Source organism: Anopheles moucheti, chromosome 2 (assembly GCF_943734755.1).
Source record: "Anopheles moucheti chromosome 2, idAnoMoucSN_F20_07, whole genome shotgun sequence".
In the NCBI taxonomy this organism is placed as follows: domain Eukaryota; kingdom Metazoa; phylum Arthropoda; class Insecta; order Diptera; family Culicidae; genus Anopheles; species Anopheles moucheti.
This window is the reverse complement of record NC_069140.1, coordinates 78,815,185-78,835,317: the sequence shown is the minus strand read 5'-3', so window position 1 is coordinate 78,835,317 and position 20,133 is coordinate 78,815,185. Positions and strand designations below refer to the sequence as shown.

The 20,133-nt window shown below is 44.1% G+C and overlaps 5 protein-coding genes across 14 annotated transcripts in view; 3 read left to right on the top strand and 2 right to left on the bottom strand.

The window, feature by feature from the left end:
- The window catches only part of LOC128303203 (ryanodine receptor), a 32,808-nt gene extending 31,117 nt beyond the window's left edge, over nucleotides 1-1,691 (top strand). For all 9 annotated transcript variants that reach the window (XM_053040125.1, XM_053040084.1, XM_053040074.1 and 6 more), the window contains one exon: nucleotides 20-1,691. In XM_053040125.1, the coding sequence (XP_052896085.1) occupies nucleotides 20-235 (216 nt within the window). In that variant the 3' untranslated portion in view covers nucleotides 236-1,691. The remainder of the gene's footprint in view (nucleotides 1-19) is intronic.
- Nucleotides 1,692-1,975: 284 nt separating this feature from the next.
- Nucleotides 1,976-5,949, bottom strand: LOC128303256 (zinc finger protein 25-like). Of its 2 annotated transcripts, XM_053040153.1 has the most exons (6): nucleotides 5,914-5,949; nucleotides 5,375-5,785; nucleotides 4,739-5,308; nucleotides 2,873-3,599; nucleotides 2,183-2,802; nucleotides 1,976-2,101 (listed from the first exon to the last, which is right to left on the bottom strand). In XM_053040153.1, the coding sequence occupies exons 1-5, from the start codon at nucleotides 5,914-5,916 to the stop codon at nucleotides 2,183-2,185; spliced, it is 2,331 nt and encodes a 776-aa protein (XP_052896113.1). In that variant the 5' UTR covers nucleotides 5,917-5,949; the 3' UTR covers nucleotides 1,976-2,101. The 2 variants fall into 2 exon arrangements, with proteins under 2 accessions (XP_052896113.1, XP_052896120.1); XM_053040160.1 differs by lacking the exon at nucleotides 5,914-5,949 and having other exon boundaries at nucleotides 5,379-5,460.
- On the top strand, nucleotides 3,914-4,502 carry LOC128303273 (transmembrane protein 60). Its single transcript, XM_053040171.1, has one exon. The coding sequence runs from the start codon at nucleotides 4,004-4,006 to the stop codon at nucleotides 4,427-4,429; it is 426 nt and encodes a 141-aa protein (XP_052896131.1). The 5' UTR covers nucleotides 3,914-4,003; the 3' UTR covers nucleotides 4,430-4,502.
- A 992-nt stretch (nucleotides 5,950-6,941) lies between the features above and the next one.
- On the bottom strand, nucleotides 6,942-8,812 carry LOC128299241 (serine protease 27-like). Its single transcript, XM_053035147.1, has 3 exons — nucleotides 8,575-8,812; nucleotides 7,741-8,504; nucleotides 6,942-7,430 (listed from the first exon to the last, which is right to left on the bottom strand). The coding sequence occupies exons 1-3, from the start codon at nucleotides 8,810-8,812 to the stop codon at nucleotides 6,942-6,944; spliced, it is 1,491 nt and encodes a 496-aa protein (XP_052891107.1).
- Nucleotides 8,813-11,656: 2,844 nt separating this feature from the next.
- LOC128298843 (uncharacterized) lies at nucleotides 11,657-14,031 on the top strand. The gene is made up of 4 exons (XM_053034641.1): nucleotides 11,657-11,683; nucleotides 11,784-12,243; nucleotides 12,351-12,733; nucleotides 13,918-14,031. Exons 1-4 carry the CDS (start codon nucleotides 11,657-11,659, stop codon nucleotides 14,029-14,031), a joined length of 984 nt encoding a protein of 327 aa, XP_052890601.1.
- The last annotated feature ends 6,102 nt before the right edge of the window (nucleotides 14,032-20,133 follow it).

The window sequence follows — 20,133 nt, the reverse complement described above, 5'->3', positions numbered from 1 at the left end:
CTATCTTCCCCCTCACCAGGTACCGCACGGGTTCGATACGCACGTGGCCCAGGAACACAATCTGGCCAACTACATGTTCTTCCTGATGCATTTAATCAACAAACCGGACACGGAGTACACCGGCCAGGAGACGTACGTGTGGAACATGTACCAGCAACGCTGCTGGGACTTCTTCCCGGTCGGTGACTGCTTCAGAAAGCAGTACGAGGACGAACTAGGTGGCGGTGGTAGCTAAAATACGCTCTGCGATCCACCAACGATACGACCAATAGCCGATGCGACATAACCCACCCAAACGGGATGTCTGCTGCAGCTGCTTTACAAACCCAACAACCACAACCAAAGAACAAAACGAACAATCATAGCTATAGGAGTATAACACCTGCTGGCCCGTACATAATTCGACGACACCCCGGTGCGGGGGTTTGTAAAGATTTTTATATAGATTTTTGCTCCTATCAATGCCAACTTCACGTCGACAAGTTTTATCTTCCTACTAACACAGTGTTATCCTGACACACTTTTACACCTTTTTCTGTCCCATTGTGCCATTGGGCGTACGCTTCGGGAAGCATCCATGTCCATCCTTTCTCCAAGAACAACACCACAAAAAAAAAATGAAACAAAATAACGCCAACTTTAACCACACCAGTTTTTCACTACAATCGCACACAGTTTGTTCGCAACTTTGCATATCAAAATTTTGGGCTTGAACTATTTGTTAATTTACCTACTCGCGGTAACGATCGACAAACCATTCTTCCGTCAATGCCCGAATAAGCCACGAAACGAACAACCGAACAGATGCTTTCTTTCACTGATGGCGATTGGAAAACAAAAAGACGTAACACTGTAGTTGTCTCGCATCGAATTGAACCATTGAAGAGATCAAAGAAGGGAAAGGGAGAGAGACAGGGAGAGTTAGTATACAGTAAGTGTACTTCTGCACTTGGTGCTTGGTTTTGAGCGCGCAATTGGCAAAGCGTGTCGTGATCTCCGACATTGCGTAACGTACACGACATTCGACATTTATCGAACGACACGGTTAGCTATTATATCGGCCCTTGAGTTTTGCATCCGTCAAACTATTTCAGTTTTAAAATGTGGCCGTTTAACAAAACAAAACACAAAACGTTTTAAAAAGACGTTTTCTTTTACTTTACTTTCTTTTTCAATACCTAGTCAACTAGTGTAATTAAGCGATGGCACTTTAATGTTTGTTTAAGCTGTGTTCCCCCATTTTTCAACCCAATCCATCCAAGGAAAAGATTGCAGATAATTGTTTTAAAAAAGAGTTACTTAATGGTACCACGGCACTGTGCTGTCATGCAGTGCAGTGTGTAGTGGGGTGGTTTTCTTTTGTCTTTTCTACTATTACTACCATTGCTGTCAACGGTTTTCTTTTTCTGTTCGCTGTTACATCATCACGGTTGTTATCAATGATTGTCCCTGTTCGAGTTATGAGCCTGCCGGGCTTATGTAGAGATAATTTTATTGAAATTATTGAATACACACACACATATATACACCCTCACACACATACACATTTGCTAGCAACATTGTACGGGGAGGGGGAAAATAACAAACAAAACCCAACCAAATCACAACACTAGTAATAGTAGTTATCTACATTTTAAATAAAGAAAATCTAGTTAACTTATGAGAATTTTTAAGTAAATAAAATTCAATTATTGAAATCTATTACGGCTACTGCGGTCGTGCTTTAGTTCGCGAGGTATGAAAGAAATTATTATTCGTTCTTATCAAAATTGCATCTGACTTCCGCAAATGCTTCAAAAGAATTTGATCACTAACGTAAACGACAATCAACGCCACAACAATTTTCGGGATGTTATTTTCATGATAACTTTACTATATAGACAGTTAGTTTAGACAACAAGATAGTTACAAGAAAAAGAGCATCTGTGTAACACAGATTTTTATTTTTACCTTGCCGATCGGTTACGAAAGCACACAATGGAATCTTCACCACACAATAAATCTAATCTACTAACATACCTTAATTGCAAGACTTAATGCATAAAATAAGACAATTAGGATGAATTTCATCCAGATCACTCTATCCATACTGAAGGCAGTGCTGAAAAAGTCAATCAATTAAAAAATTAAAAATTCAAAATCAATACAAACGGCCCAACTCAAGCCATAGAAACAATCTTACCTATTCTATCTCTGACAAACCATCCTCATACTCTCCATCGCACATGTACGCGATCTGTGACTGTTCGTCGTCCGAACCTTCCTGGGTTTGCTCACCATCCGCTTGACCATCGACCACCAGCGATTCCGTTTCGAACTCGAGCAAATCGTTCGCACTAATGCGTGGCTGATTGACCACGATCGTGTCATTCAAATGTTCCATCTCCTGCATGTGCGTGTAGAGTTGCGTTTTGCGCATAAACCCGGCACCGCACGTAACACATTCGTACGGTTTCTTATCGCTGTGCACATAACGATGCGCGTTCCGATTATCCTGACTGGTGAACGTTTTATGGCACACCTCACACGCGTACGGTTTAATGCCGGTGTGTATGCGCTTGTGCTTCTGGAAGTGTTCCGGATACACGAACGAAGCGGGACACAGATCACATTTGAATGGCCGTTCGCCCGTGTGCATCGCACGGGTATGATAGACGAGCAATCGGCGCCGTTTGAACGACGCACCACATAGGTCACATTTGTACCGTTTGTCGTTGAAATGCGTCAATCGCTTGTGAGAGTTAAGGTTGGATCGTTGTGCAAAGGCTAAATCGCACATATCGCACACAAACGGCTTCTCACCTGTGAGGAGGAATAAAAATGAAAACGTTAGAACATATGCCGGTGATTTTCTCGGCCAAATAGCACATACCAGTATGGGTACGCTCATGGTCTCGTACTTCAGCTTTCCGGGCAAATTTTTTCCCACACTGCCGGCATGCAAACGCCTTATTGGTGCTGTGAATTACCTTGTGCACGTTCAAATTGTGTTGCGTAAAAAATTTCTTCCCACAATCGCCACACTCAAACGCCCGCTCCGCCCGATGGGTCCGCTCGTGCTGGACCAAATTGTGACGACTGTAGAACGCGCTACCGCACTCATTGCAAACGAACGTTCGGGGACGCTCGTAGTGTGTTTTCAGGTGAACCGCCAGCGCATACTTGGAGCTGAAATCTTTCGTACACAGAGTACACTTGTACGGCCGTATGCCGGCGTGCTTGTTCATGTGCACCTGAAGGAACGCTTTCGACGTGTACTTTTTGTCACATAGCTCACAGTTCCATGCCTTATTCTTCTCGGTCGAGTGCGTTTTTCGGTGCTGTTCAAGTGCATCCTGGTTGGCGAACGTTGCATCGCACAGGTCACAGTTTAGTAGCTCATTCCGTATATTTCCCTTTTCGTTGGTATGTTGAGCTATGTGTTCCAAATAATCTGTACGCTGGTAGAACATTTCATCACAAAGTTCGCAGCTGTCTAATGGTTGATTGTGCGCTTCTTTCAAATGTTCCGCCATCAGTTTGATGCCACTCGTCGTAACCGTCGTCTCGTCCGATGAACAGAGTGTACAGTAATAGCGATTTTCAAGTTTGATATAGTACTGCAAATGATAAAAAAAAGGTTTGTCTTTACTAATCTCAACCCTATTTTAGAAGATGTTTTGTAATCTTCTTTAATCTGCAATATTACATTCTTATGCATTAATCTGTAAAATTACATTCGTTCAAATATTGAATTTCCTCTTTTGCAATAGCTTTTATTCCACATGAAATGTTTCGTGAAAGGGAAATTCTTGTGAAATATTTCACCATAATAGGCGTTTTACTGACAGCTGTTTCGGCGCTTGACAGCGTCGGCATAAAAAATAAACAAAACAACTTCTAGTTTTTGCTTCCCAAAAGCGCGAGACGTGATCAATCCTAGTGCAGAACATTAAACAAACATCTAACAAAATCTACTGATTTGTACCACTTAACAAGATACGCTCTGAAAGAAAACCATCGAATGGGTTTCGTACAGCGAGCTCTCTTCACGTGGTTCATATTGCTCGTGTTTCTGGTGGTGCTTTGTTTACGGCTGGAGAATCGTATCTACTGGAACTGGTTTCTTGTCTTCATACCGCTATGGTTGTACGACGTGATACTGGTCGCATGGGCTGTTATCGAGATCGTCCAAAGACAGCACGCCAACCGGCTGTTCTCGATGCACCATTACAAGTATTACGTGGTGGGAATAGTGTTGAAAATTTTCTCCCAAATCACCATCTGCCTGAAGCTCGAGTACAAATCGATACCGATGTACATGATGATGATCCCAATCTGGATGCTGCTGGCGCTGCTTATTGTGTTCGTTGGGACCCATTTGCAGCCGAAACCACGGTCGATCGGATCGAACCGCAGCAACCGACAGTCGGCGGGTGTATCCTCATGAGGGTATTTGAAACTTCGCGTTTGCGAAATCGAACCAAGCGCTGCGGAATAGTAACTGGATGGCCACTACTCACAGAGCCGCTACTGGACCGCACTACGATAGCCGAAAAGATTTCGGCCAAAAGACTTGATCAAAACTAGCTGTTATATGGTGGCCGTGAATACGCCACACGTTAGATTTAAGCACATTGCATGTGTTGTAGTGTAGTACATCAATCGCGTAATGTAATAAATACTTTTTTGAAAAGCTCGTTGTGAATTCGACACATGTCAAGCAATTGGAAAGAAATACATAATCAAATACACTTACCGGCCGTAAATCGTCTGCCTCGGATGGTGCTGGAGATCCTGTTCCAGTGGCATCTACCTCTTTCAACAGTAGTGAAGAAGCAGATATAACTTCATCAATCAGGTTCGTTCCACTATCGCTTGCTAGAGATGCACTATCAGCAGCAACTGCATTTTGTTCCGATATACTATCTGTCCTGTCGAGCATCCTCCTTGTCACTGTTTCAGGTTGCTCTTCCGGTTCGCTGACTGATTCAATACCTTCACCATAGACGCAATAGATTGATGTACCGTCTTCAGCATCCACTTCAACAATTGTTTCATCCGAACCGAGTATAAAGCGCTGTAGAGTTTCTTCTCCAGTGAGTTCCTCTGGATGGACGCTGTTCTCCACCATCTCATCGGAACTAGTCGGTAGCAGGGTTGTACCATGTTCGTCAGCACTTATAAACTGCACACTGTGTTCTACCACTTCATCAGAACTAGTTTGATCCAAATCAGCCACCGATTCTTGTAAACTTTCGGTAGATGGATCAACTTGTATTATATCCGAGTTTAACTCACTCACTCCAAACACATCCTCCATCAACATCTAGAGTTATTGGAAGAGTACACATAGTTATTGTTTTACATGGATCATTGCAATTAAGGCGCTTACCAACTCTTTGTTGAAGGTCTGAAATTCCGTATCAAGGTTATCATCGTACTCTACGGCAACCAATCCATCCTTAATGTCTTTCTCGGTCAGACCGGTTAGCTTCATCACTGTTTGATTGTAGGCCGCCGTTATTTGGTCATGAATTGTTTCCATTCGTTCGATCAACGATTGATACTCTGAGCACAGCGTATTACAATGTTTACATATGATCAGTGAGTGGCACAGGTCTGGCACTATCGCTATGTCTAAAACGCCTCCAAGTATCTTCGCCGGGGAGGAAAAGTCCGGATCGGTGAATAGTTGACAAAATTCGTCCTGGAGCACCAGAGAGTGGCACAAATAGCAGTGAGAATACAGCTGTGTACCATCGTCCACAGGAACCTCGTCTTCAAGTGCAAGATCATGGTTACTCTAAAACAGAGATTCATCATCGTAAATGTGTTTCGATTAACACTATGCCTATGCTGCTCGCTTGGATACAATTAGGCTCTTAAAGAATACGTTAAAATCGCAATTATTCGCTTTATTTGAGCACTTACCATCTCGCACCGAATGTTTTGTTTATGTTGCGGGAGAATGTGTTTTTGTTGAAGCAGGTTAACCCCCACTTGACGTTTCGAACGCCCTTTTGACAGTTTTAATGAAATGTTTCACGCACGCGGTTTGTTTACCATTTCTCCACAAAGATGTAATGCACTATGGGTTGATACCATGAGGCGATATCATTTTCCAATTTTACATTTGATTTCATGTACCAATGAGTTTTTGAAAGTGTTTGAGGAAAATATGTTTGCATCTTTCAATACGACATATACACGATTTTTTAGAGGAAACTCGAGGTACGCGGATTTCTCTGGAACGCATTATTCGCGTGTCTCACATTGCACATAAATTTTTCGATTTCATTCAACGTTTCTTTCCAATTTAGTGCTCTATATTCGCTACGCTTAAGAATGAAAGTAGAGTGGAATTACATGGCGCTATCCAAATTGCTTTATCGTACTGTTTCATATCGCTTTCGACATTATCCTACGATTCAATGCTTAAATTTCAAATATGTTGAGCACGTTGACGGATCGCAATTTTATGACGCTTTATTTATATCGGTTCTTACGAATGATAGTACTGTAGTACGATAACTGTAGTACGCGGTTTATAAAAATGAACTGAGGTTAACATTATTCTGTGATTATAAATTCTACTGCTCTTGGTGAGCATTAGAGATGAAAATAAACACTCCTTTTGGAACAGAGGTGAAAGTGACCCAGGAGGTCCAAAACCTGTATACAAATTTCCAACAACAACTCTTTTTGAAAAGTTGAATCAGATCGAAAGAGTGACTTCCAAGATTGGAGATCTTCATTCTCTCTTTTAAGAATCATCATGCATTACATTCAGTCATTTATTTTACTAATATTTTGCGTTGAAACTCACTCACTATCTGTACCAATTAACGAAAAGAGTAAAAAGCACATTTAATCACTCAAAATAAACGCAATAGAGTAGTCAATGGAGTCATAAAAACTTTTCGTGCTGTGTCAGCTGTTCTTAATTGAACTCAAAAATTTTACACCTCAATATTGTCTAGAATCCAATCTACGAAGTGAGCCACATTGATGTACACTTCCGGTAGCAACCCATGGCAAGGCATTCTGAATGATGATATTCCATGCAGAACGTAACGATATTCTCCTTGTACTCGCTGCAGAAGCTGTAGTGGAGCCGAGGGAAACGGCAGGTTGCATGGTTCCTGGTTTTGATCCACACATATATGGTGTGCCGTTATATCGATCATGTTTGCTTTGTACTGCTTCTGGCATTTGGACAATTCGATAACCTCGTGCAGCGACCTTTCGAGTTTATGGTCATTATCTTTTTCCAACCAATATTGATACCATAAAGTCACTATGTAGTAGGGTTCATGCGGGGAACGTAGCTCACTCGTCACTGGTAGACAAATAGGCTTCACATTGCTCTGACTAGTGTCTGCACGGTCTCGCAGTCGAATAAGTGCTATGTCGTAATCTCGCTTGCTTGGAGCGATCTTGCCTTGCATCTTGCGAGGGATCACCGACTCGATGGATATTATCTGCACTGGAGGCGAACATACTGTTTCTCTACCCACATCAACACAATCCATCATCGTGCTCCTATCGTACTCTCCTAATCGTACGGATGATCTGCAATGAAAAATATCATCAAAACTTGATCTCAATTGTAAATATAGCTAAGGTCACGTATACGCACTGGGAACAACCAGAAATATCAATACCGCAATTATTGCCAGTGATTAGGTAGCGGTCACTAATTAGTGTCGCGTGGCAAATCGTTAATACTTCAGGCGGTTCAGTATAAGTACACTCTACCAGACCCATCCAAGGATAACCGAGCAGAACCGGTTTGGATGATTCGTCCCTAGTTTTCCGCGTATTGGCACCACAGGTAGACATTGGTAGCAATCCGATTTTTGTACTGCTATCGTTCTCTGCCACCCTCTGTTGTTCACTCGTTTCAGGAATGTGTTGCTCGATCCATTTCAAGTACTTTGCCACATCGGTAAACGCGGTGTATTCCTTCGGATCACAATTATTCCCATGCTGACGAGGCTTCGTGAAAGACACCATTCCGCGAATGAACCAGACATCATTGTAGTTGAAGAATAAACCTCCTCCACTATCACCGTTACACGCACTGATTCCATCGCGATTTCCAGCGCATAACATATTCGAGGTCAGCGCATGGGAAAACACTTCTCTGTTGCTTTCGATGCAGGCAATATGGCTAACAACAAGAACGCTAGCTTCACGCAACGTTTGGGAAACAGTATCGTTCTCATCTAAACCGAATCCGATCACCGTACCCCAGGAACCAATGATCGTGTGCAGATCTTCGCCACGATTCCACAAGCAAATTGGTTGTATGTAGTTGGTGTAGGTGATATCAGTAGCAAGCTTTATCAAAGCGATATCGTGTTGAAAATCGTTCCCGTTGTAACCCGGATGTACGATCAATTCGAACGCTTCGTGTTCTTCTACTCGTTTGGTAGCTACACCGAGACGATTTCGCCCAACTTGCACTATAACTCGTTTTCGCGCAATAATCCCATTCGTTGTCATTACACAGTGAGCCGCTAGAATTTGAGAAGAGAAGGGATATTGGATGATCGATACATTTTAATACAGGATTGCAGCTACCCTCACCCGTTAAAACTGCATTCTGGGACAGAATTGTTCCACCACATGCGTAAACGGAAGTGAGATAATTGTGGTGAAATATCGCGGCATGCCAAGGCCAATAACCATCCTTTGATTCTTTACCGTTCACAATAAGGAAGTTCACAACCTTTCTTTTTCCACAGCGTTGAGTTGAACTTAACTGTACCGTCAGCAAGAGACACAACAGTGCCAATGCGATTGCGTAGTACCTAACGCAGCTCATGCCGTGCTTCTGATAGTATTTACTGTCTAAAAAACTCTTAATTAATGTCATATACTCGAATTTACTCGTTCGCTGGCTAAAGCACCACTGGAACTATATGCTATTTGAGCAATACACTTTAACTTCCACTTGAAAACAATATTAATAATATTAAAATCGGTTACATTGAAACTGAACCGATCTCTCGGTAGCCAGTTTCAAGATTAGTTTAAGCATCGCTCGCTCGAATCGCTAGCTTGAATCTCTCTCGCCCGTCTAGTGTAAAAAAATTATCAGTATACCGACAGTATTCGCGTGAGTCGCTGCGGTGACCCCGGGTTCACAAGTGTACAAGTTATCAACTATTTTTACAATTCAAACATCTCATTGAGGTCCCGTTTGTTTACACATTAAGGATTCGCGCCAGTCCGCTTAAGGCCACGCTCAAATTGTTCATAAACTCAACAGGTCAATAGACAATACAGAAGCATCGATAATCATCCAAGTAAGTGTTCACACTGTCCAGCGAACGGAGCTGGCACTTTTTTCGCCCAAGATGCTATAACTTCCCGGAGAATGATGCCTAAAGGCGCGACAATAAGATAATAAAGGAGTCTGTAACAACTTTGAAGCGCCCCATACATCTGTGGTATTTGCTTCAACGCAATACTGATCGCAATAGTATGGGACTTCTATACAGCCTTTGATTTAGAGTGATTTACTCAGTAAAATGTAGAGAAATAACATGTAATACCGAGGATGTCAATATAAATAAAACCCCTTTGGGTTTTGTCGCCTGGGTTTAAAATCTTTGTGTTTTGTCACTTGGGCGGTTTCCATGAAATGTTTCACACACGTGCTTTGTCTACACCATTTCTCCACAAAGATGTAATGCACTATGGGTATAAATGGATACATACGGGCAGTCCCCGAGATACGTTAAAATAGCGTACCGCTATAACCCGGGAAAAAAACCGCGTATTTCGAATTTCCACGTAAGTCGAATCCTGGTGCAATTTCGTTTATACCTCAAAGACACAGAATTGACTGCCTACTCTGCACCTAATTTATGCAGCGAATTAGGTGATTTTTAGAAATATTACATTAAAAACAAATGTGTTATGTGACATAAACGGTATTTACGACCAATTGTTAACCTTTTTGCTCAGATTATGTGCTATAAACTAGCTTAGCGGTCAAATTTCCAAAAACCGCGTTTCTCCGAATCCACGTATAAGAGGAATCGCGTATCTCGGGGACTGCCGGTATATGATATGGAGTTTATCATGTTCCAAATGTTGTGATTTACCCGTTTGTGGCTGAAATGTTAGCATAAAGTTGTTCAAACTAAGTCTTTTTCATTCAACAAATTAGCAAAACAAAAAAGGTATGTGGAAATCAATGGTTAATTTGCCAATGTTCAATTTTTCACAAAAATACGGTGGATTTTACAATTATGGAAATTACTTTAGGGAAAATTAGACGTTAAAAAAATTTGTGAAATAAACTACAAAAATATCAATCATGAATATGAAAAGAAGTATTCGATCTCTGAATACTACAGACTACTGAATATCACATGAAATATCAGCATGGTATATCTGATAAATTAAAAACGAATTGATGAAAGAAAAATATTCTTTGTCCATAAGGCAGCTAAGTTATTAAAAAAAACAGGGGAGCACCAATTATCCGTGCTCCACTGTACAACACATTACTGCTATGCTTCTCCACGTACACATTCAAACAACTGCATTGTTTCACTAAACCAAACAAAAATGAATAAAAGGGCTAAAACAATTGTAAACAACCGGTCAGTGTTCGTTTCCCAGGCAAAGGACAGCCGACTTTGCATATTTATCCTTGAACCTCTTTGGCGAAATAGTCAAGCAGCTATTGAAAATAAAGTCACCCGAAGGATTTGCCATGCAAAACAATGAACAAGATTAAAATATGGAGAATATTGGAGGAAGAATTCCCGCATGAAAAAGGCAGAAAATGTAAGATCAAAAGAAATGGTAATTATTGGGCAATATCATTCGCTTCTATTTTCATTTACAGTATTGTAATGGTAATTATCTCTTTATTAAACCTCTTTACTTTAAGCAGACATTTTTATAGACAGCAGACATCAATAGAAGAACTCCTATCGCATTCACAGTTACCCAACTGCGACACGTTTGCAGCTATGTTCCGGTCAGGCATCATCGTCACACTCACCCTGAAGACGACAAAAATAGTCAAAGCAACAATTGGTCGGCTTCCGCCCACCGGACAAGTTGCCAAAAAATAACAACCGTTGATCCCGAAGACATTTCGTCACGTGACATTCACCGCCTGACCGACTTGTGCAACGTGCCTGGCCCGTGTCTTCGGGACGTGTCATCGCGGGATCGCGTCGTACCCGTGGCCCACACCGGGTTTACCGATCCCTGGCCGGGCACGGCCGCATGCCGACCGTACCGATAACCATGAACTTATTTCGCGACACCCCACCGGTCTCCCACATGGGCAGACCATATTGGCAAGATAAAACCCCAGCCGAACGAAAGCTCTCGCAACTGATAGCCTGTGCAGCGCGTACGCGAGGATGGTGCGTATTGTGGGATGCCTTTCACTTTTGGAAATTGTTTCGTACGGTTGGGTTCTCGATCGCAGCGGGCGCGTTGTTGTTGTTTTTCCCTGCACGCAACCCGACTGAAAAGCATTGCCAGAAAGTTTTTCAAGGTCGTGCTTTCGAAATTCTGGCCACCACGACGCACGAGTGGGGCGCACGGCACGTTCGTACCGAACGGATCCGTTTGTAATCTCGTCCATTCACAGTACCGCGAACCGTTACACGATCAGGATCGTAGCGAGCGCACCATGACCAACGCACAGATATTTACCCCGGTGAGCACTTTGTGGCGGTGCAGGAAGAATTCGTGTCCACACGGATGGGAATAAATAATAAACTCTCTGTTGTTCGCTCCTTTGTGGTTCACACTGCCAGATCTTGCCGTACGTGGGACGACTGCCCGGAGAGTTACGGTATGGGGCCAGAATTAAGCTACGAGGCCACTTCCGTGAACCGGAAAACACCATCCACATCATACTGCAGCGGGAAGCGTTGCTGAACCCGCAGGATGAACTACCGCTGTACATAACGCTACATCCCGGCCGGAAGGAAATCGTCCGTAATCATCTCTGCAGTGATTGTTCCAGCGGGCAGGTGGAACGTGTCGACAACTGTCCGATCGAGTGTGGTCAGGATTTCGAGCTTACCATCGTACCATCGGCGGGCGGCTACGAAATTCTACTCCACGGTTCACCGCTCCACACCTTCAGCTATCGAACGCCACTCTCCGCTGCCCGCTATCTGTTCATTTCCACTGGTTGTGTAATTTTTGCAATTAACTACGAAAATTGGAATGTGACCACGAGTGAACAACCGCACCGGCCACAACCACCATGTGAGACGTTTCTTTCTTTACACACACGCATCGGATAACGATTGCGCACCGAACTCGGTGTGGTGGGACAATTATTACTATTTCTGTTTTGTTTCTTTACTTTACAGCAGCACCTCCACTGCATGCACCCCAACTCTACCCGACGCTGCACCAGCAACAGGAGTCACAACAACAGCAGCAACGTTCGATACCGGTTCAGCAACAACGTGTCCAACAGCATCATCACCATGGCAATAATCTCCGGGAGCTGGTACTGCAGGTGTTACCGCTGGTGCAACTAGCCACATCTCAGCTGCAAGCGAACGCAAACAATGCACCCACCAGCGGTAACGATGGTAACGGTTGGCGAATTGGCAGTAACCTTGCACACCTACTGCCACTGTTTCAACCGGCCGTGGAACAACGCAAAAAGCGCATCAAAACGCAACGTACAAACCGGTGGTCCTGTCTGCGAATGGGTAACGCCGAAGTGATGCCGGCTATGTTTCTGGTAAGAGTTGAAACAGTTTTCCTTCGATTGTTTATGAAGTGCAGTGCAGTGTAGTGAGTGAGTAATGAGCAGTGAGAATAAGGTGTACTGATCGTGCGATCTGATGGTTTGAATGTGTTAGAATTAGATAGGGGCAGTACAAGTGTTAATGTTAAAGTTATTGAAAGTGTAGTGTTTTTAAGCTTAATCGATAGATGATCTTTTCAAGAATTATTCTTTGGTAGATCATCCACATTTATTGAATGATATTGAGTGGCGTTCTTCGCCTAAGATTCCTCAAAAGTTCTTTGAATTCTTCACTTTCCAGTAGCTGATCTCTAACAGGCAGAATTCAGTGTCGAGAATTATGCATGTGATGTCCTCATTTCCGATGTTATGAGACACAGTTTTTTGCATTTTATTGAGCTTTAGCTTTTCCATTCCAAGAATGTGTCGTGTTTTTTTATTTAATCCACATTGGTCCATTCGAGACAGCGGTCCATAATACAGAATTTCTGAGCAAGTCCCACCAGAAACAACATATTATTATATTTAATTGGATGTTCGGCAAATCTGAACTTGATATTAAACCTCTGATTATCGGCCTCAAACTCTGAGCCGTCTCAAGAAAGATAAAACTAACGTAGTCTCTCGACATATATTTTTTCAACTAAAAGCTTATCAGAGATCTTCCGGGTTGTTTTTTCAATTTCTTATACTTTTCCCATGCGTTTTCTAAATCGGAGTTTTTTAAGCACTGACGAGAATTTGAAGTTCTTCCAAATAAAAGAAGTGTCTTTTTGCTTTAGTCAAATTCGTATTTAAATAAAACATGCTGCCAAACAGCGCCACACTACCGATAGCATAAATGATTGTAGATATGCACAGAAACAAGACATTGCCATGACGCTGCTTCCACCAGTATGAGTCACCAATTAATGTCTTTAAATCGTTTGATACTTCACAGAGCGTCAGAGATCAATGCGCTACATTTAGGACTGACCTTTCTCAATTACTAACAAGATCAATGTCACACATAACCACACATTGATTAATGAACGCCTCGAATATCGTGTCTACTGTACCTTATTACATCAGATATGCTAAATTAACCGTTCATGTTTTATTGTCTAGAGCAAAGTGTTTTAATTTAATTGCTTAAGCGGGATGTATTTAGAAATGTTTACCGTTCTTTACATTTACAGACATGTTCGATGGGCCTGATGAAACTGTTTCGATTCCTCGCCATTGCCTTCGTATTTGGATACATTGGTTATGTGTTCTCCAGAAACACACCCTGGCATATATCATGGAAATAGAGGGATAAACCCATACATTAACATAATCACCACCAATACGCACCGTACAGTGTCCTCAGCAAATGATAACTGACCTTTACTAAAGTATTATTATAAATATCAATAAAAGGTTAACTACCATTAACACTCAAATAAACAGAAACGTGTGATGATTTACTCTGTCAAAGGGCTATTGAGCTTCCGAACAGATCGAAATCAATCTAATATTAATCCATCATCCGTAAAGTCACTTCACCCTCAGGGCAGATCGCTCTCGCACGGATGTTTGGTTCGTCATGGTAAGGAACTCAATTTATTTGGAATTAGTAGCAACCGTGGCAGCTGTTGTGGCTATATTATTTTATAGCAACAGAACGATTTGGGACGACCAATATATCTTTGGGCAGTTTAGCTTTACGGTGTTATTTATGTGGAATTTATTTCCAAAGGACCCATCCCTCAATCGCCTCAAAGTATGCAATAATCATATTTAGTTTTTTTTTTCTAACCCGCATGATGATTCGGGAGTTCCTTCAGTTTTTATTAGGCAAATGACGAGACAAAACAAATAAATTGCATACTCATAGGCGCAAAACCGACTCAGCTCTGCTAAAAGCCGTTATCTTGAGCGATATATTTATTCTTGTAGACAACACAGTATGCTCTTCAAAGCAATGATACTGCAGCACGTAAATTAAGTACATCAGTATTCAAATTATTCATCTTTCTAGAATACTTACACCAACAGTGGCATTAGAATACGGTCTTAATTATTCTTCCGTTGCTCCATAAATATACTATCTTGAGCTGTTTCATCATCCTTCACGTCCTGAAAAAACATTTCTTTGGCATTGGTTCAGTTGTAAGCAAAAAACCGAACAACAAACATCTCTCTTTCACACACATAAGTCATCAATATCGGTTATAGGAAATGGTACAGAAGAGCAATAAAATTCAAACAAAACAACTGATAATCTCTTCTTGCGTCAATATGGTGCTCGTTCACCACGTCCAGCAGAGACGTGCCCGTTCCAGTGCTAGTTTCCCGACCTACGAAAGGCATATTTACGACGCAATACAAGAGGACCCAGTCGTCCCTCGTTGTTTTCCCAGACGAAGCCAAAGGCATCGCATATATCGCTACATGTATCCGAGAATACTGAAGGAAATCAGAAAATCATTTGCAATGTTGGAATCCATAAAGCATAAACCTTGGCTGATCGATTACATTTGCGAATTCACTACCCACACACTCTGCACCTGCAGGACACACCGCTGCCACTCTCTCACAGTCGGGGCTCAAGTTTTCCACGAACGACATCCCTATCGTGTTGCACTCCCTCGCAACCCTTCGTTGGCTACAAGATTGCCCCTCTCGAACCATCCCTGCAAAGCATCGCTATGAATGAACCGAACCTTCTTCAACTGGCGAATGAATGAAGATGACTTCCACCAACACGCAGCGCACACTTTTCTTGTGTTCGCCCCACGAACGAAACGCCTGTAAGCAGGCAAAAGCATTTCGTTGAACGCTTCGGTGCACGTGCACTAAATCAGTGGGAAAAGCACACCCCAAAAAGGGAAAGCTCAACGTCCCTCTCGTTCTGTAAAGCTGGCTGTGCATGTGGCTGTGACAGAGCCAGAATGGATGTGTGGGTGTGATTAATGGAAATTGCCAACGATTGGGAAACCGCTGCCAAATTCCAACGTTGGAACCAAGTGGTGACATTTAAAGTACTTTCGTATTGTTTCTGTTTCTGTTCTGATGTTTTCTATACTTCGTTATGTTATGTTGTTGTTTGTTAACATTAAAATTATATAACGTACGTTTCATGAACTTATGGTCCTAACTTTATGGACTAAGAGTTTTTTTAAATACAAACATATAAAAAGAAAATTGATTTCTAAAATTAATACTAAAGCTCTTTGAAGTTGTAACACTTTATTTCTGAATAATGCGACATTTTCGTCCTATTTACCTTCATTTCTTGATAACTGTTCCAGTTACGCATCTGTCACAAATATTTTAGATCCGGGTTCTGAAATCTTACCCATCTTTCAGTCCTAATCACAAGAGACCAAACTCAGGATTAATGGCAGTTCTTGTTTATCTTCCGTAACTGAAGCTTATCTCAGGAGTTCGGTTCGACTTCCAAGGAAACCAGCGGCGGATCAAACGGTAGGCAGAGTAGGCGGTCGCCTAGGGCCTCGCCGTGTTGAGGACCCCAAACAACTTGTGCCGATTGTGCGATTTTTGGAAATTTAGCAGCATAGTTAATTTATAGCACAAAATCTAATTAAAAAGGTGCTAAATTGATCGAAAATATCCTTGGATTTTATATATCCTTGGTTATATAAAACATTTATTTCTATTGGATCAGCTATATTGGCCCGGTTACACGGCTACACGGCACGTATGCAGTTTATTAAAACTCCTTCTTCGTTATCGGCACGACATCTTTAGGATGTTTAAGCCTACCATTTCTATTTTTATTTTTACTTTATTTACCCGTAGGATAGTCAGTGCTGCGTACGGAGGTTTGGTGATCCAAATGAAATTTTTCCGTGGTCCTATCTTGTACAGACCGACTGCGCTACCAATACACCATCTGGCCGCCCCGTGAACCCTTATATGCCCTTTTACTTCAACCTATTCTTGTATTATATTTCTTGAACGGGATTTTTTCATCTGTTCGTTTCTTTTCCGTTCGATATTGCCATCGACAAGATGGCGGTTCTTGGAATACCATTTCTGTCTTTCTTGTTTATTACTTATTTGAAGGTGGATTGTAGGTTCAGCTTATGTCCACCCATTTTCCAAACACTTCATCATATCCCCGTGTAGAATACTGTTCAACCTACATTGTTGTAATCTCGGTAACATTTGCATCGTTGTTAGACTGAAATTGTTTTAAAATTTCCAATTCTAAATCCATACGGTTGAAGATCATCACCGCGAAATCGTTGATCTAAATTTAAAAAAACACGAAAAAAGATACATGAAGAAATCAATACACAATTGTTCTCAGATTTCCGATACCAGGAAAGCATGGTTTCCCAGAGGTGACATCTGCAGCTTGGGACAAATTTGCCCATCAAAATTGCTATTGCATACTATCAAACACGTGAGAACGATCGCTAATAAGTAATATCAATAAAGCGGAAAGCATCCTTCATCTCGCTCAAACTTTCCGTCGGCTGGTACGAAATTCCATACAAAACCAACTGTTTTCCGATTTCCGATACCAGGAAAGCATCCACGGAAGAGGTAGCTCCTGGTACTGCGCCGTAAGGTATGCAATGTTTATACACTACCTTTGCAACCAACTTTCCGCCGAAAGGTATGCAATGTTTATTTGCTAACTTTGCAACCAAATCTCCGCCGTAAGGTATGCAATGTTTATACACTAACTTTTCATACAAACCAGCTGTTTTCAGATTTCCGATACCAGGAGAGCATGATGTTCAAGAGGTAACATCTTCCATCCCCCTCCCCCCCTTCCCCTTTAAAAATGGTGGTCAAGATGGCGGCCAAGATGGCGGCAAAGATGGCGGACAAGATGGCGGCCAAGATGGCGGACAAGATGGCGGACCAAGATGGCGGACCAAGATGGCGGACAAGATGGCGGACAAGATGGCGGACCAAGATGGCGGACAAGATGGCGGACAAAATGGCGGACCAAGATGGCGGACAAGATGGCGGACAAGATGGCGGACAAGATGGCGGACAAGATGGCGGACAAGATGGCGGACAAGATGGCGGACCAAGATGGCGGACAAGATGGCGGACAAGATGGCGGCCAAGATGGCGGATCAAGATGGCGGACAAGATGGCGGACCAAGACTGCGGACAAGATGGCGGACAAGATGGCGGCCAAGATGGCGGACAAGATGGCGGACAAGATGGCGGACAAGATGGCGGACCAAGATGGCGGACAAGATGGCGGACAAGATGGCGGACAAGATGGCGGCCAAGATGGCGGACAAGATGGCGGCCAAGATGGTGGACCAAGATGGCGGACCAAGATGGCAGACAAAATGGCGGACAAGATGGCGGACAAGATGGCGGACAAGATGGCGGACAAGATGGCGGCCAAGATGGCGGACAAGATGGCGGAAAAGATGGCGGACAAGATGGCGGACCAAGATGGCGGACAAGATGGCGGACAAGATGGCGGACAAGATGGCGGACAAGATAGCGGACACAAGATGGCGGACAAGATGGCGGACAAGATGGCGGCCAAGATGGCGGACCAAGATGGCGGACCAAGATGGCAGACAAAATGGCGGACAAGATGGCGGACAAGATGGCGGACAAGATGGCGGACAAGATGGCGGACAAGATGGCAGACAAGATGGCGGACCAAGATGGCGGACAAGATGGCGGACCAAGATGGCGGACAAGATGGCGGACAAGATGGCGGACCAAGATGGCAGACAAGATGGCGGACAAGATGGCGGACAAAATGGTGGACCAAGATGGCGGACAAGATGGCGGACAAGATGGCGGACAAGATGGCGGACAAGATGGCGGCCAAGATGGCGGACAAGATGGCGGACAAGATGGCGGACAAGATGGCGGACAAGATGGCGGACAAGATGGCGGACAAGATGGCGGACAAGATGGCGGACAAGATGGCGGACAAGATGGCGGCCAAGATGGCGGATCAAGATGGCGGACAAGATGGCAGACCAAGACGGCGGACAAGATGGCGGACAAGATGGCGGCCAAGATGGCGGACAAGATGGCGGACAAGATGGCGGACAAGATGGCGGACCAAGATGGCGGACCAAGATGGCGGACAAGATGGCGGACCAAGATGGCGGACAAGATGGCGGACAAGATGGCGGACCAAGATGGCGGACAAGATGGCGGACAAGATGGCGGACAAGATGGCGGACAAGATGGCGGACCAAGATGGCGGACAAGATGGCGGACAAGATGGCGGACAAGATGGCGGACAAGATGGCGGACAAGATGGCGGACAAGATGGCGGACAAGATGGCGGACAAGATGGCGGACCAAGATGGCGGACAAGATGGCGGACAAGATGGCGGACAAGATGGCGGACAAGATGGCGGACAAGATGGCGGACAAGATGGCGGATCAAGATGGCGGACAAGATGGCGGATCAAGATGGCGGACAAGATGGCGGACAAGATGGCGGATCAAGATGGCGGACAAGATGGCGGACAAGATGGCGGACAAGATGTCGGACAAGATGTCGGACAAGATGGCGGCCAAGATGGCGGACAAGATGGCGGACCAAGATGGCGGACAAGATGGCGGACAAGATGGCGGACAAGATGGCGGACAAGATGTCGGACAAGATGTCGGACAAGATGGCGGCCAAGATGGCGGACAAGATGGCGGACCAAGATGGCGGACAAGATGGCGGACAAGATGGCGGACAAGATGGCGGACAAGATGGCGGACAAGATGGCGGATAAGATGGCGGCCAAGATGGCGGACAAGATGGCGGACAAGATGGCGGACCAAGATGGCGGACAAGTTGGCGGACAAGATGGCGGACAAGATGGCGGACAAGATGGCGGACAAGATGGCGGACAAGATGGCGGACAAGATGGCGGACAAGATGGCGGACCAAGATGGCGGACAAGATGGCGGACAAGATGGCGGACCAAGATGGCGGACAAGATGGCGGACAAGATGGCGGACAAGATGGCGGACACAAGATGGCGGCCAAGATGGCGGACAAGATGGCGGACAAGATGGCGGCCAAGATGGCGGACAAGATGGCGGACAAGATGGCGGACAAGATGGCGGCCAAGATGGCGGACAAGATGGCGGACCAAGATGGCGGACAAGATGGCGGACCAAGATGGCGGACAAGATGGCGGACAAGATGGCGGACCAAGATGGCGGACAAGATGGCGGACAAGATGGCGGACAAGATGGCGGACAAGATGGCGGACAAGGTGGTGGACAAGATGGCGGACAAGATGGCGGACAAGATGGCGGACAAGATGGCGGACCAAGATGGCGGACCAAGATGGCGGACAAGATGGTGGACAAGATGGCGAACCAAGATGGCGGACAAGATGGCGGCCAAGATGGCGGACCAAGATGGCGGACAAGATGGTGGACAAGATGGTGGACCA